Source organism: Marmota flaviventris, chromosome 2 (genome assembly GCF_047511675.1).
Source record: "Marmota flaviventris isolate mMarFla1 chromosome 2, mMarFla1.hap1, whole genome shotgun sequence".
Classification (NCBI taxonomy): domain Eukaryota; kingdom Metazoa; phylum Chordata; class Mammalia; order Rodentia; family Sciuridae; genus Marmota; species Marmota flaviventris.
In genome coordinates, this window is record NC_092499.1 from 98214292 (window position 1) to 98229732 (window position 15441).

At 32.8% G+C, this 15441-nt stretch overlaps 1 protein-coding gene across 7 annotated transcripts in view; it reads right to left on the bottom strand.

Annotated features, from left to right (window-relative positions):
* Positions 1-15441, bottom strand: part of Trpm7 (transient receptor potential cation channel subfamily M member 7) — a 104272-nt gene that overhangs the window by 73653 nt on the left and 15178 nt on the right. For all 7 annotated transcript variants that reach the window (XM_071608253.1, XM_027925829.3, XM_071608254.1 and 4 more), the window contains exons 2-4: positions 11856-11935; positions 7915-7953; positions 1776-1974 (exon numbers count right to left, since the gene is read on the bottom strand). In XM_071608253.1, the coding sequence (XP_071464354.1) occupies positions 1776-1974; positions 7915-7953; positions 11856-11935 (318 nt within the window). The remainder of the gene's footprint in view (positions 1-1775; positions 1975-7914; positions 7954-11855; positions 11936-15441) is intronic.

Genomic DNA, 15441 nt, shown 5'->3' on the forward strand with positions numbered 1-15441 from the left:
TAAAAAAAAAAAGAAAGAAAGAAACCTGAAATAGTCAAACATTGGAAAATACAATTTTTTAGACATCTCTAGAATAGGCTCTCTACAAAACAATATACTACCTGTTCCTTTACAAAGATTAAAAAAAGTCACTCATGTTAGCACAGATCTGTAATCCCAGCAATTTGGGAGGCTGAGGCAGGAGGATTGAAAGTTCAGGGCAGCCTCAGCAACTTAGTGATGTAGCAACTTAGCAAGCCCCTGTCTCAAAATGTTTTAAAAAGGGTTGATATGTATGTAGCTCAGTGGTAAAGCACCCCTGGGTTCAATTTCCAGAACAAAGTGGTAGGCTGGGCATGGGACGGGAGACACAATGGAAAATTTCTGTAACAGTATATGAAGCCCAAAGTACCAGAATTCTACATGACTAAGTACAAGACTTAAGTCCCTTAAGAATTGTTCCATACTGTCTTTTTGCATTAGTTTTATAGAAATCATTATTACACTTGAATATATAAAGAAGTGTTTGGAAGCAGTCTAAAGTTAAATTAAAAATTTGTAAAAAAGACTTGGTTAGGAATAAGTGAGGGATTTCACATCCAGTAATGATGAACTAGGTTGTTTTTATATGGTACTAAGGATTGAACCGAACCCAGAGTACTCTACCACTGGGCTATATCCCCCAGTCCTTTCTGTTTTGAGATAAGGTATCACTAAATTGCCCAGGCTATCCTCAAACTTGTGATTCTCTTGCCTCAGCCTCCAGAGTCACTGGGATTACAGGTATGCACTACTATGCCCAGCTTGACTAGGATTTTTTGGACTACTCTTCTTCGGGCAACTATAGAAACTAGAAAAAGGGTAAATAAAATGTGTTTAAGGAATCAAAGAGCAACAAAGGCAGTGAAAACTTCTGGGATTGATTCAGGAGAAAAAGAAAAGTTGTAGAGAGAATGAGCCCGCCACTTTCCAATGCTTTTCTCATCAGGTGAGGAGGTAGGCAGAACAAGGGAACATTTATAATGTTTAAATCTAAATGATAAATAATTATGTTGTAGAGGTTTAAAATACACAGAATTAAAATTCCTACAGAAGTCACAGGGGAAATAGACGCAGTTACAAATATTCTAGAAGTTCTTGGATTTTAGAAGTGGTAAAAGTATTAACTCATGATAGATAACAAGTTAAAAATGTATTTTGTAGTATTTACTATAAAGTTACAGAACAGAAAAAAAAATCATATGAATAGCATACCAATAAAAAAGGAAATAATTTTAAAAACACTTAATCCAAAAAAATACAAGAAAGGGAAAAAGAAAAAATAAATGACACAACTTGGTAACTAATACTATAAACTTAAATATAAAACATTAAATTTTTTAAAAAAAAGATATACCGCTAAAAAGACATCTCTTTCATTTGTTTGGTTTTTGAGACAGCATCTTGGTATGCTGCCCAGGCTGGTTTTAAAAGGATTCAAGTAACACACTGCCTTGGCCTTGCAGGTAGGACTACAGGCTTGCACCACCATGCTCACAAAAGACACCTCTTAACATAAGAAAAAGTTAAAAGTGAAAAAGGAGACTTGTCAAGACTAATTACAATAAAGACATTTTATAATGATAAAAAGTTCAATCCACTAAAGATCTAACAATTCTGTATTTCTAAGAGCTTAACTTTTATATATTTGAAGAAATTATTGGGACTAACTTTCTGTTAGATAATACATGTTTATTCTTTATATAACAAAGAAAATAAAGTAAAAAAAGAAAACAAAAATCAAGTACATGACACACCTTAGCTCTGTAGGAATGAGAACCCCCTTGAAAATTGATGAGTCCATAAGCATCCGTTGGGCTCTGTTCTGTATGCTTTTCCACAGACCACTCTTCTATTGCCTGATTAAAATGGTCACCCAATTTCACATCTGAGTATTTCATGGCAAGACTTGCAGTGAAACAAGCATGTTGCTTGACCAAGCGACCACAAAAACACCTAAAAGGAAAAAGTGAGATTATAAACAGACTTTTTAAAAAATTGAGTCAATGAAAAACTGAATTAAAATGAATGAACCAATAAAGATAAAGAAAATAGTATGACTCTTTGATTTTAGAATATCAGTAAATAAATGCCTTCATCAAAGTACTGAAGTAGGGTGATGATGATGTTATAACCTAAATTTCCTGTGGGGCATCCTCAAAAAGTGGTGTAGGTATATTACACAAACAATGTTTCAGCAACAGAATGAAACAAACCACCAATAGAACAATATAGATTAATCTGAAAGATCATGTTGAGCGACAGAAGTCAGGTATCAAAGATACATATTTACATGATTCTATGTGTACAGAATTCAAGAAAATGCAAACTAATCTATATAGTGACCAAAAGGTGATCAATGGTTGCCTGAGGCCAGGGATATAAAGAAGGACAGAATTCTACCTAGAACATCATGCTGGACCACAATGTAAGAAGCAAGAATCTAATAAAGCCAGAGAGTCTCACTGATTTGATATGATCTTAAAATTAGAGTTTGAGGAAATCAGAAAGCTAGAGTTTTTAGGGTAAAAAACAAAACAAAACAAAAAGGAAAGAGTTACAAAGATAAGAGTCCCAAATATCTGCAGAAGGGTCCTTCTTATTTAAAAAAAAAAAAAAAACAACAAATTACTCAAGGCAAAGGTAAGAACCACTAGATGGTAGAAGGCCAAACAATTCCTTAAGCTCATGAAGGACAGAACCCATCAACCAGAGTTATCTTTTAACACATATAGCCTAAGATAGAATTTTCAGAAAAGTTTTATCTAATTAGGATTCAATGAGACCTAGACAACATGCTTCTTGATAAAATGTAAAAGCAAGACCTGAAAGGATCAAAACAATCCAAAGTAACCTAACTGCATGCTAAAATAAGTCCAAAAGTCCCTAATTGAATATAATAAAATCCAGCACTCAAACACATAAAATTCATAATGTGAAGCACCCATTAAAAATTCTCAGACAGGGCTGGAGTTGTGGCTCAGTGGTAGTGTGCTTGCCTAGCATGCATGAGGCACTGGGTTCGATTCTCAGCACATAAAAATAAAGACAATAAAGTCCATCAACAACTAAAAAAATATAAAAAGACAATTTCATTAAATGAAGACTAAAATGACAGAAATGATGCAATCACCAGAAAATGACACTAAAACCACTATTATAAATAATCTCCATCTATTAAGTATATGCTCAGAAAAGCAGACGAAAATGTGATGAAGAAAAAAGTTAGAAGATATTTAGAAAAAAAATTTTTTTTTTTACCTGTCGGAGATTTTATTGGCAGGACTGTAGCGGCCAGTCGCAGAAGAGGGGGGTGGGGGGAGAGAGAGAGAGAGAAGAGAAGAGAAGAGGAGAGGAGAGGAGAAGAGAGGGAGAGGGAGAAGAGGGGGGGAGAGGAGAGGGGGGAGAGGGAGAAGGGGGGGGAGAGCGGAGAGGGGGGAGAGAGAAGAAGGGGGAGAGAGAGTAAGAGAGAGGGGGAGGGGGAAAGTAAGACAGGAGAAAGACAGGGTGAGAGGAGGAGAGAGAGTAAGAGTAAAAGCTAAAATTTTTTGAAAAGACACAAATAGACTATCTAGGGACAATATAATAGATAAGATGGAAGTCAAGGGAAGGGTTTTATAATGTATTGGACCCTGGGGGAGGGGGAGAGAGAGAGAAGTTGGGGGGAAGAGAGAGAGGGGAGTTAGTTCAATAAACTCAAAGATGTAGCAACAGAATCTATTCATAATGAAACCAAAAGAGAAAAAACTGTAACCTCTGGAATATCTATCATCTCAGAGCTACATGTAAATTCAAATCTCAAAAGGAATGGAAGTAAAAATTTGAAAACATGTTAGGAAAAAATTACCCAAATTTGAAAACTGTTGGATCCACAAATTTGAGAAGCTCAACAAAACATAAACAAACCAAGTATAAATAAATTACACTACGGCACTGCTGTAAGTCAATAATATAGAGGAAATCTGAAAAGCAGCCACAGTACAAAGGTTACGTTATATGCAGAAGAAAAAAGATAAGAATGATAGCAGGAATCTTCAACAACCATGCAAGCCTAAAGTTAATGGAACAATATCTTAAGAACTTAAAGGAAAAAGAAGCTAGAATTCTATATGACTTAAAACTATTAGCCAACCAAAGTGATCTAATAGATGTTTTCATGTACAGAATAAAAACCTTCTTTGAATACATGTGAAGTACTCATTAAGACTGATATATTTTGGCCTATAAAATAGGTCTCAATAAACCAATATGGAAAAAATACAAATTATATTCTCTGAACACAATGAAATTCAACTAGAAAACAGTAAGAGAAACATGGGAAATACTGAAGTATTTGGAAACTAATGACACACTTAATTTTTGAATCATAAGAAAGTCACAAAAAAAAGAAAATATTTAGAACAAAATGAAAATAAACATCAAAATCTGTGGGATACAATTAAAGCATCATATAGAAGAAAATTAGTGTTTGTGTAAATAGGTATGCTTTATACAGTACATAGCAATAAAAAATTGTGGTATATAAAGTTTAAACAGAGAACATTTGAAAACAAAAAGTAGCCTAAATTCTACCTTAAAAACTAAAAAGAACAAATTAAACCAAAAATTAAACCCAAAGTAAACAGAAGGGAAAGAAATTATAAAGACAATGAAATATAAAAAAGAGAATAACCAATGGAAAAGCAAATAAAAGAAAAAGCCTATTACTGAAAGAGCAAGAAAATTATCAGACACATAAAGCGAAAAAATTGAATAGGGAATTAAAGTTTGTTTTGAGACAAGGTCATGCTATGTTGACCAGAACTAGCTTTGAATAAGGAAATAATCTCAATTCTACATACACTCTACATAATCTCAATTCTAAAATGAAATAATCTCTATTCTACATACACTCTTCCATAAAATATAACAAGAAACATTCACCAATTCATTTCATGAGGTCAGATTCATCCTAGTTAAAAAAAAAAAAAAAAAAAAAAAGACAAAAGCATTGTAAAAACTATGAAACCCTCACTAGGATAAACTCAAAACTTTCTTAAGAAAATATTAGGAAAAAGAATCCTCTGTTATATCAAAAAAAAAAAAAAAAAAAAAAAACCATCAATTTCAAGTGAGGTTCATTCTGGGAATATAAGGTTACTCCAAAATTCCTAAAACCATTCATCAACAGGCTAAGAGAGAAAAATCTCTCAGTCATGCCAATAGATAAAGAAAAAGTATTAGATGAAATTTAACATCTATTCCTTATAGACAGAGAAAGGAGGAAACTTCCTCAACACAGTGTAGATCTTATCAATGAGTATTGTGATTCACTCTCGCTAATCACTGAACCTACGGGTGGTCTTGGAAACTACGGACAAAAAAGTGGACAAAATATATGAGATAAATGCTTTCAGGCACTGAACAAGAGGAAGCATTAAGCCCTATTTCATGCGCTAAATGAGAGTAAAACATAAAGTAACCCCCCATGACTACATAGACTAGGCACTTTCTCAACCCCTGTGCATAAAGGTGATGCTCAGGCAGAAAATGGCAAAGTTGCTGAGTTAGGCAAGGAAACAGAACAGAAATAGTTGGAATTTGTAGCAAGATACCAGAGAAAAGGGATTCCAGAGGATATAAAGAAACTTGAACGGAGATTCACAATGGGTCCTTGGCCATGGTCTAAGATTTATTTATGTCAGACAAGATTCTGTAATGCCTAGCAGAAATCTCCTTCTGTGGATGTCAGAACTGGGTCATAAGGTCTGAAAGACATTGTGCTTTTAGTTCAGAGTAAAAAGAGACCGTCAAGCATCTTAAGCATTTAGTTGAAACCCCAAAAAGGCTATACCTTAAGAGTAAAAATTTCAAAATAGGAACAGAACTGCCCTAACAAGAAAATCAAACCTCGAAGAACCAAAGAATAGCCAATAATTCAATCATCTGTCAGACTGAAATTGAATACCCTTTAAAGGAAGATAACCCAATCCAGAACTCCTAGGAGATTTTCTATAATGTCCAACCTACAATTAAAATTACTAGATACATGAAAAAACAAGAAAGTATGATTCATTATCAAGAAAAAAAGAGAAGAAATCAATAGAAAGAGACCCTAACTGATGTATATGTTGAAATTAATAAATAAAAAACTGAATACAGACTTTATAAATAAATATATTTGAGAACTTATAGGAATAGATGCTCATAATGAGGGCTGAGGTAGTGTATCTCTGTAGTGAAATGGAAACTTTAAAAAAGAATCAAATAAATTTTAAAATAAATGTACAGTAAATTTTGAAGCATACTGGCAACTGTAGAAATAAGGGTTATAAGCACAGATCAACAGAAATTATCCAATTTGATAAATAGAAAAAAGCTAAATTACAATAAAATAAAGTCACAGCAAACTGTAGAAGGTATCAGGAGTTTCAGAGGGAAGAGAGAAAAAAAAATGGGGCAGTAAAGTATTTTAAGAACAATGGCCCAAATCTTCCCAATTAGGTGAAAAGTTTGAACTTGCAGACATTTCTATAAACTGAGTAAGTACAAAGAGAATCAATATCACAGACATGTTGCTGAAAACCAAAGGTATGAAGAGAAAAACATCATCTTTAAAGTAGCCCCGAGAAAAAAGACCCATTACAAACTGGGAACAATTACACTAGTGACTGGCATCTCACTAGAAACAACAGCCAGAATATAAAATGACATCCCGTTAAGTGCTGCAATGAGAAAACTCAACTCAGAAATCTATATCCAGTGAAAATATCCTCTAAATATGAAAATAAAATATTTTCAAATATATCTGTATTTAAAAAATGCTAAAAGAAGTTCTTCAACCTGAAGGGAGAAAAGGCTGATAGAATTTCCCATCTGTAAGATGAATACCACTGGAGGAGGTAAAAATAAGGGCAAATGTAAAAGATTGTGAGTTGTTTTTTGCTGACTTTATTGACTGGGAAAAAAAATTCAATATACCTAAAAGAAACTCACTCTATACACTTGTTTCTAGCCTACCAGAGACATTATCTTCTTTCCCTACTAAACGTTACCATTTATTCAACTGCCTAACTAGGAAATAAGTCTTCCCTTTCCCTTATATCAAAAAATCTATTGCATTTACTTACTTCATAAATCCCTTCAAATGTATCTACTTCCCTTTATAATCAGAGGACTCTTAATTCAGGTTGTCATTTTTTGCCATAATTATTCCAAAACTTTCAGAACTGGCCTTTTCTCTTTATCCAATCTCCTCAAAATGCCAACTGTTAGAATGGACAGAGGGAAAAGGGAAAAACAATCTAACATATTATTCACCTATATAATACTCTTCTAATGCAAAGTCAAAAGCATGTGGCAGGGGCCAGGGTTATAGCTCAGTGGTAGAGCGGTTGCCTAGCATGCATGAGGCACTGGGTTCAATCCCCAGCACCACATAAAAATAAACAAATAAAATAAAGGCATTGTGTCCATCTACAACTAAAAATGTATTTTTTAAAAAAGCATAGTATACATGCTTATACGTGGCATAGTATACATAAAATTTAAATGACCTGGCCCATACTTATTTCTCCAGGCTTAGATCTCTCCAATCTCCACCTTACATTAAGTAGTCTCCTAAAAGAACTATGATGTCCTTAACTGTCAGGCCTTCCCTTGACCTGTTTTTTTCTGCCCAAAACCCCTTTCCTTTATTCTTTGCCCAACTAACTCACACTCAACTAATTTAGGACTCTGTTCAGGTAGCTTTAGCTGAGTTTCAAACAGCAGTGCCTGATCCTTCACCTCAAGTCTGGATAAAACATAATTAAAATACAATAGCATCCAAGTTTTACTGTCCTGTATTCTAACTCATATATCTAATACATTAGTTTTGTTTATTTTTCAAATTTTGTGCAATTATGTTAAACTTACCTGACAAGTTGCTGACAAATCTGACATCCTGGAAGGCATCTACAAAACATAAAAAAGTTAAATAACCCATAATCTCAATGGAAAACTTTTTAATTTTAAACTGAACTACATAAACCCACACAAAAGTATGAAACAAAGGTAAATAACGTATTTAGTTTTTCAATAGATATCATAGATTATGTGTACATTGACTTGTATGTAAGTTAACATTTTAAATTCACATAGCTTCCTTATTTTAAATGAAATCAGTTTTGATATAAAATCTACAAAGCATAAGAGAAAAAACACTGACAGATTTAAATACACAAAAACATATTCATACATGGCAAAAATTTGCCACTAATAAAGTCTAAAGACAAACTGAGAAAAACAATTTTGCAAAGGCCTAGTTTTCCAATATATAATTTCCTCATATCAATTTTTAAATCTAATATCAAAAAGAAAAAGTACATGGTTCACAGTAAAAGCATATATATGAAGAGATTTGATTAGCAAAGATTTTAAAACAATATTTGAGGACAATGTCTTAGTAAGAAAATAGAAAAACTGTTGCATCTATCTGGTGGGAGTTGTATACTGATATCATCTCTATGGAAGGCAATTTTGACAACACTCATCAAAATAAAAGATACAGTTTCCTCTTCACACTCTAATGCCAGTTCTAAGATCATGGATCAAAAAAGACCTGTGTATGAAACAAGACATATATAACATAATACAATGCAGCATTTTTTTCCTTATAGCAAAGAGAAAAACTGAAAATAGCCAAAATGTTCATCAATAAGGGACTACTAAAACAAATGATTCAGACATAAAATTATAACAATGTGTCACAATTAAAAACAAAGTGGTGGTCTCCAAGACAAGTAATAAACACAATAGGCTAAACAGTATATATCTTAAAGGAGGGAAGAGAATATATAAATATTTGCAAAGACATTCAAAGACTGTATCTATTTCTGGAGAGTATTTTAAGGAACGGACTGACACCAGATTATTATTATTATTTTTCAGTTTCCGGTGGACACAACATCTTTATTTTATTTTTATGTGGTGCTGAGGATCGAACCCAGCGCCCCGCGCATGCCAGGCGAGCACGCTACCGCTTGATCCACATCCCCAGCCCGACACCAGATTATTTTGGTAAGGAGAAAGCTAAAGCACAGTAGTGGAAAGGGAATTTTGATTGAAAACATTTGGTAACTTGCAAACCTTGAATCAGGTGCATGAACTACTTAGTAATATAAAATTAATTTAAAATTCCTACTAGTGTAGAAAGAATCAACCAGCTAACTGTTTGAAAGTTACATCTCATGGTTAATTTCAGCTGAAGATACTTACTAACAGCTTGAGGGGGTTTTTCCTGCTACTGGGGATTGAACCCAGGAGTGCTCTACCTCTGAGCTACAAGTTCTAGCCATATATGTATGCGTGTGTGTGTGTGTGTGTGTTTATTTATTTCTTATTCATCTATCTATCTATCTATTTATTTTGAGACAGAGTCTTCTTATTAAATTTGCCTAGGCTGGCCTCAAATTTGTAATCCACTGCCTTAGCCTCCCAAGCACCTGGGATTACAGGCATGTGCCACCACACCTGGCCATGAAGTTTTCTTTAACACCTGACAAGTGTTTTTCTTATTTGTTCTGCAAGTGAAATAAATTATAGAAAATAAACTCCTTACTGATAATATAATCTATTTTTTAATTAAGCAAAATTACAACTTCTTCAGTTTTATTTGAAAACTGGCAGACTGACCTAAGGAGACCTAAATTCTAATACCATTTTTATAATTACTAACCATGTGACCTGGTGATGTAATCATATCTTTAAAAGCAGTAAAAAAAAATCAGAATTGTACAATCTAATGATTGAATAAGACATTAATGTTATCTAATGATCTTAAAGAGTTAATCAAAATATTTACAGAATTTACTTTAAAATGGAAGGATATTGGGGCTGGGTTTATAGCTCAGCGGTAGAGTGCTCACCTAGGATGGGCAAGGTGCTGGGTCCGATCCTCAGCACCACATAAAAATAAATAAATAATAAAGGTATACAAAATGGAAGGATATTTAAATAACATACTTAACAGTAATCAAATAAGTGGAAATTTAAAACATACAATTATTGTTGATTAAAAACAAAATTTCAAGGCCAGTCTGGGCAACAAAGTGATATCCCCTCTTTAAAAAAAGGTGGGGTAAGGGGAGAAACAGGAAAAAATAAAATAAAATAATAAAAGATAGTCTATTTATTATTTATCACCTTTTCTTGAAGACAACAGAATATGTTACTTTAGTCAGGCATTCCTACTCACTACCAGTAATAATATATATTGCTTTAATCCCTTAAGAAAGTATTTGGCATTATATAAACTAAGGAAAGTGAGACATTAAACACACACAAAATAGTTTTATCCACAAAAATCTTAATTATGGCCTAAGGTTAATCTATAAAGGCCACAAACTGAAAACAACTTAAATGCCTTGTAATATAAATAGGCAAATAAACATAAACTATGGTAAATACACTAATAGAATATTAACTATCATTTTAATAAAATCTGTAATATAAAAATATTTAACATGTTTAAAACCAGATACATTTTATATAGACAGAATGGAGCAATATTTTAAAACAAAAACTAAGTGCTGAGGAAAAACTAAAAATAAATCCACCAAATTATTATTAACAATAGCTGTCTTAATGTACTGAAATTGAGTATAGCGCCAACTTTTTGCTTCTCAAGTTTTCAAAAGAAATGTGTTCATTTTAAGCAAAAAAATCATTCAAAATTAGGATCTTAACTGCTAAAATAAAGAAAAATGTTCAATCCAAATGGCAGGCTTATGTAATGTAAACAATGAAAGGCTTTATTTAGTTTGGAAATTCTATTCAACAAAGACTTACCTAGTACTCATTATGGGCAAAAACTTGTACTATAAGAGTTTGACAGTTAATAAAAATTATCTCATTTTAGCTATTTTTCATAAGAGTCACATACTTAATGGAATTAAAAGTTGCAGAGAAGGTAATCTGATAAACAGGGTTTGACAAGAGACAGAAAAAGAAAATGCAAAAATATTGTCAATGCCTTTGTCAATTTTTTTCTAAATGCTTGAGAAGAGAGGTACTATATAAAGTAAGGAAATAATCATATCTTTGATTTGCCTTTAAGCTTTTTCTATTTTTAGGTAACAGGAAAAAAATTAGCAAAAATGTTTCTTAATGTATATATCACAAAGTCAACCTTTTCTTGAATTATAGCTAATATCCTTTACTTTCAACTTTTTTCTATTATCAAACCCATTTTAAAAAAACAAAAAGACAATCAGAGATACCCACAGTCTCTGATAATAGGTTTAAAAGGTTTTCCAATAAATATTGATTTATATCCATATAATGTCAAACAAAAAAGTGACAGAGGCTGGGGGTCTAGATTACTAGTAGAATACTTGCCTCACATATGTGAAGCCTTGGGTTCATTCCCCATCAATGTCCACCCTTTGCCCCCAAAAAAGTGACTAGTAGGTCTATATTGGTTTCTTCAGCATGAACCATAGTACTGGGCATTCAGTAGATGCCCAATAAGTAGATGTACAAACATGTTTTAAGTTCTCAAGATCAGTGAATGAATAAGTTTAAGAGAGAAAGAGAGGCGTTACCTACCTATCTTTGTAATACACTAGCATAATTTGAGTTTGGAGATGGGGGAACACTTTGAGGAAAAAGTTTTATGCTGTAAATGTCATTAAGAACTCTTCCAATATCTTGTTAATCCTATCTCCTTTTCCCATTCCCAAAAGAATATTAACAATAACTACAAAAATTAACAGTGACTACAAATATTTAATAATTTTTGTTTTCAATAAATAAATAGCAATATAATTCATATCTAAATTCCTAGAAGATCCCAAAAGAAACAAAGGTATGCTTACCTGTGAGGGTCCTTGGAACTTGGTATAATGTATACACATTCCCTCTTGGTCAAAGTGCTTTCTATCCAGGATTTCTGGGACTAAAGTTTTAAAGGAAGGTTTGTAAATTAACTCATTAATACAAGAAAGAAATAATTCCATGACAAATACACAAAAATATATTTCTAAACTATTTAATTTTGTTTTAATCCACTAATTAGTGTACTCTTAATAATGATAGCACACTTAAAACATTAGAATAATTCCATTTAAATCCAATGTGATTTAACAGTGCAGTGCTGAACTGAGATTCTGACTGAGCCAAAAACTCCAGAAGGACCAGTGTGATCCTGGGATATGGACCATTTATAAACAATTAAAAGTGACTGTCAGATTGATTGATTTTTTGAGGTGTTAGGGATCAAACCCAGGGCCTCCCACATGCTAGGCAAGTGCTCTAACCCTGAATTATATCTCCAGCCCTTTTTATTTTATTTAGAGATAGGGTCTTGCTCAAAAGCATAGGCTCACTGTCAGATTTAATTTAAAAACAAGGCCCAGCTAAGATACTAGGTATTTCTAAAACAAATATCTAAATCATAAAAGCATGTAACAGTTAATGGCACAGGGGTAGAAAAGACATAAAGCAAAATTCTAAACAAAAGAAAGATAATATTTTTTAAAAAGATGCTAAACATCAATAGGGACAGAATGGGTTATTACAAGATTATAAATATTCAGTCTACCAAAACTGGAAACAAGTAAAATTAAACAAATATAAGAGCCTTAAAATACATAAAGCAAAAATTCAAGAATTAGACAAATACAGGACACAATAGATGATTAACACATTTGTCTTAATTACCAAAAAATCCATTAAACAAACAAAAATCAGGAAAGGTTTAGAAGGTTTTAACAAGCCGGACTTAATGAGTATAGCTTATTTCTGCATATAACAAACAAAAGACCCACATTTTTCTCAAGCACACATGAGGCATTTATAAAAATTGATCATGTACTTTACCATAAAGCAAACTTCAATACATTATCAGACAATAGATACCTTTCAGAAAATATTAACTTATCACAGTGCAATTAACAAAGTGTAAATAAAAAATTTTAATCTCTCAGTATCTGAAACTACTTAAATACTTTGCAAATCAAAGAAAAAGATAACTTAAAATTTAAAACTCTTAGAAGTGAAGAGTAAAAATCCTATGCATTTCAAAACCTGAGCAATGCAGTATAAATGTTGCTTGAGGGGAAATTATAGCCTTAAGGGATTATATTAGAAAACAAAGGCTGAAAGTTATTGAGCCAAGTCCATAATATTAAAAATATATTGAAAAAATATATTTAAAAAAGGAAAGAGATAAAAAGTAAAAAGTAAATGAAATTTAAAAAACAATAAAGCAAGATAAGTGAAGATCAAAGTTCTTAGGTAAAAGCTCTATTAAAGTTGAATAAGACAGGGCATAAGTAACAGTAAAAGTGAAAAGATACAATATAAAGAAAGAATAGAAAATAACAGGCCACTATCAACAACATTTAAACACATGTGAAATACACATATCCTACGGAAAGTATACAGTGCAGAAAAAAAAAGGATTATACACACACACACAAAGAGAAAGTAGTATACTAGAAAATCTTGAAGAGTTTGCAAGTATTTTTCATACTATATTTTCAATCTTCCCATAAATCTGAAATTAATTTCAACTTTTGAAATTTGATTTTTTTTAAAAAAATGAGTTCTTGATGGACCTTTATTTTATTCAGTTATTTATATCTAGTACTGAGACTCAAACTCAGTGCCTCACACATGCTAAGAAAGTGTTTCCATCACTGAGCCAGCCACAAGCTCAGTCCCTTTTTTTTTTTTAAGAGAGAGAGAAAGAGAGAATTTTTTAATATTTATTTTTTAGTTTTCGGTGGACACAACATCTTTATTTTATTTTTATGTGGCGCTGAGGATCGAACCCTGGCTCAAGCTCAGTCCTTTAACCTTTTGTTAGTTAGGCTTCTGCTTCAATCCAACTACTGATGACTGACTAGAAAGAATCATCATGATATAAAGTATCACATACTGAGAGTAAGAAAAATTCTACAAAATTGAGTAGATTAATTTTAGGTTTCGTCCTCCTCCTCTAGGCCACCAGGATAGTACAAAAAGAATTTATTTACTAAATAAATGAAACCTATGAGAAAAGAGACATTCTGGAGAAAATTATGATGAATTAAGTTTTGCAGGAGATTTTCTTGAGTCTGCATCAGGCACCCTTTTGATAAATCTTAGAAGTTATCCCCAACATTCTACTTCTGTTTTCAAAATTTTGTGTTTCCTTACTTCAATCAAAATGTCCATTTCCTAGGTAAAAAGTTCTCCTTTATGTAGGCTCACTCAGGTAGGAGCAAATTACACCATAATGCTCCAACTATCAAGAAAAAAAAAAATCAATGGATGCCCTCTAGAACTCAGGTCTCTTAATCAGCAAAATTTTCTATTTAAGAGCATGTGACATTGACATAATCTCTCCAGCACCTTCTTACTCTAAAATCTGCTTATTTCCTAAGAAGCTCCTTCTTTACATCCCTTGTCAGGTTGTGGGGGAGATCACTTTAACTTCATTATAATAGAAGTCAATTTGCTCCTGATGTACACATAGCAAATCCAATTTTGATTCAATCCAGTTCCCCACCCACTCTATGACTGCATGTATACCGCAGAGAAAACGCAATACCTGGCTGGTTTCACTTTAAAACTCTTGACCATGAACCTCAAATGCCTTTTAACAATCCCCCACCCACCCATCACCCCCTGCCAAAAAAAAAATTAACACTATTAACCAGCTTCCCTGGTCCATCTTCTCACTCTCACGGATGATTTTTTTACCATCTCTTCTCCTGAAACTTCCAACCCTCCTCCATCATTCTCATTCTTACTTTCCACTTCACTGAAGCAAACAGACAACTCTTCTACAAACTTTTATCACATCTATCCACCAATGAGTACATTCACATATTCTGCCTTCCCTTGTATAACTATCTATGCTCTAACAACCAATTCTCTTCTCATATTTTCCTTCTTTTACAGATCATTCCCATCAGCATGCAGCATGCTATTATTCTCCAAGTATTTAAAAATAAAAGGCAATCTTTTTTCTCATTTCACGACTCCCTAGGCTATCTACTCCATGTTTCTGTCTACACCTACAGTAAAGAACATGAAGAAAAGGGTTTGGGTTTTTTTTTTTTTTTTTGGGGGGGGGAGGTTGTTATTGGTTCCCCCACCCCTTTCTTCTCCTTTCATACTTTCTAAAGAACCCAGATCAGACTTTCAAGTCAACTACTCTTCTGAAATAATTTTTTGCAAAACTATCAATGATATTTCTTTAATGTCAATGAAAAACCAATTTTCAGGCCTTATCTTCAGCAGCAACTTTAACAAAGTTGATCATTACTAATTTTTCTAGTTTTTCAAACATAAAGAGGTGCTGTATTTTGTTAAATTAAAAATGTGTATTAGTGGGCTGGGGCTGTAGCTCAGTGGATAGATGAATAGATTTAAAAAATGTGGCATATAAACACAATGGAATATTACTCAGCA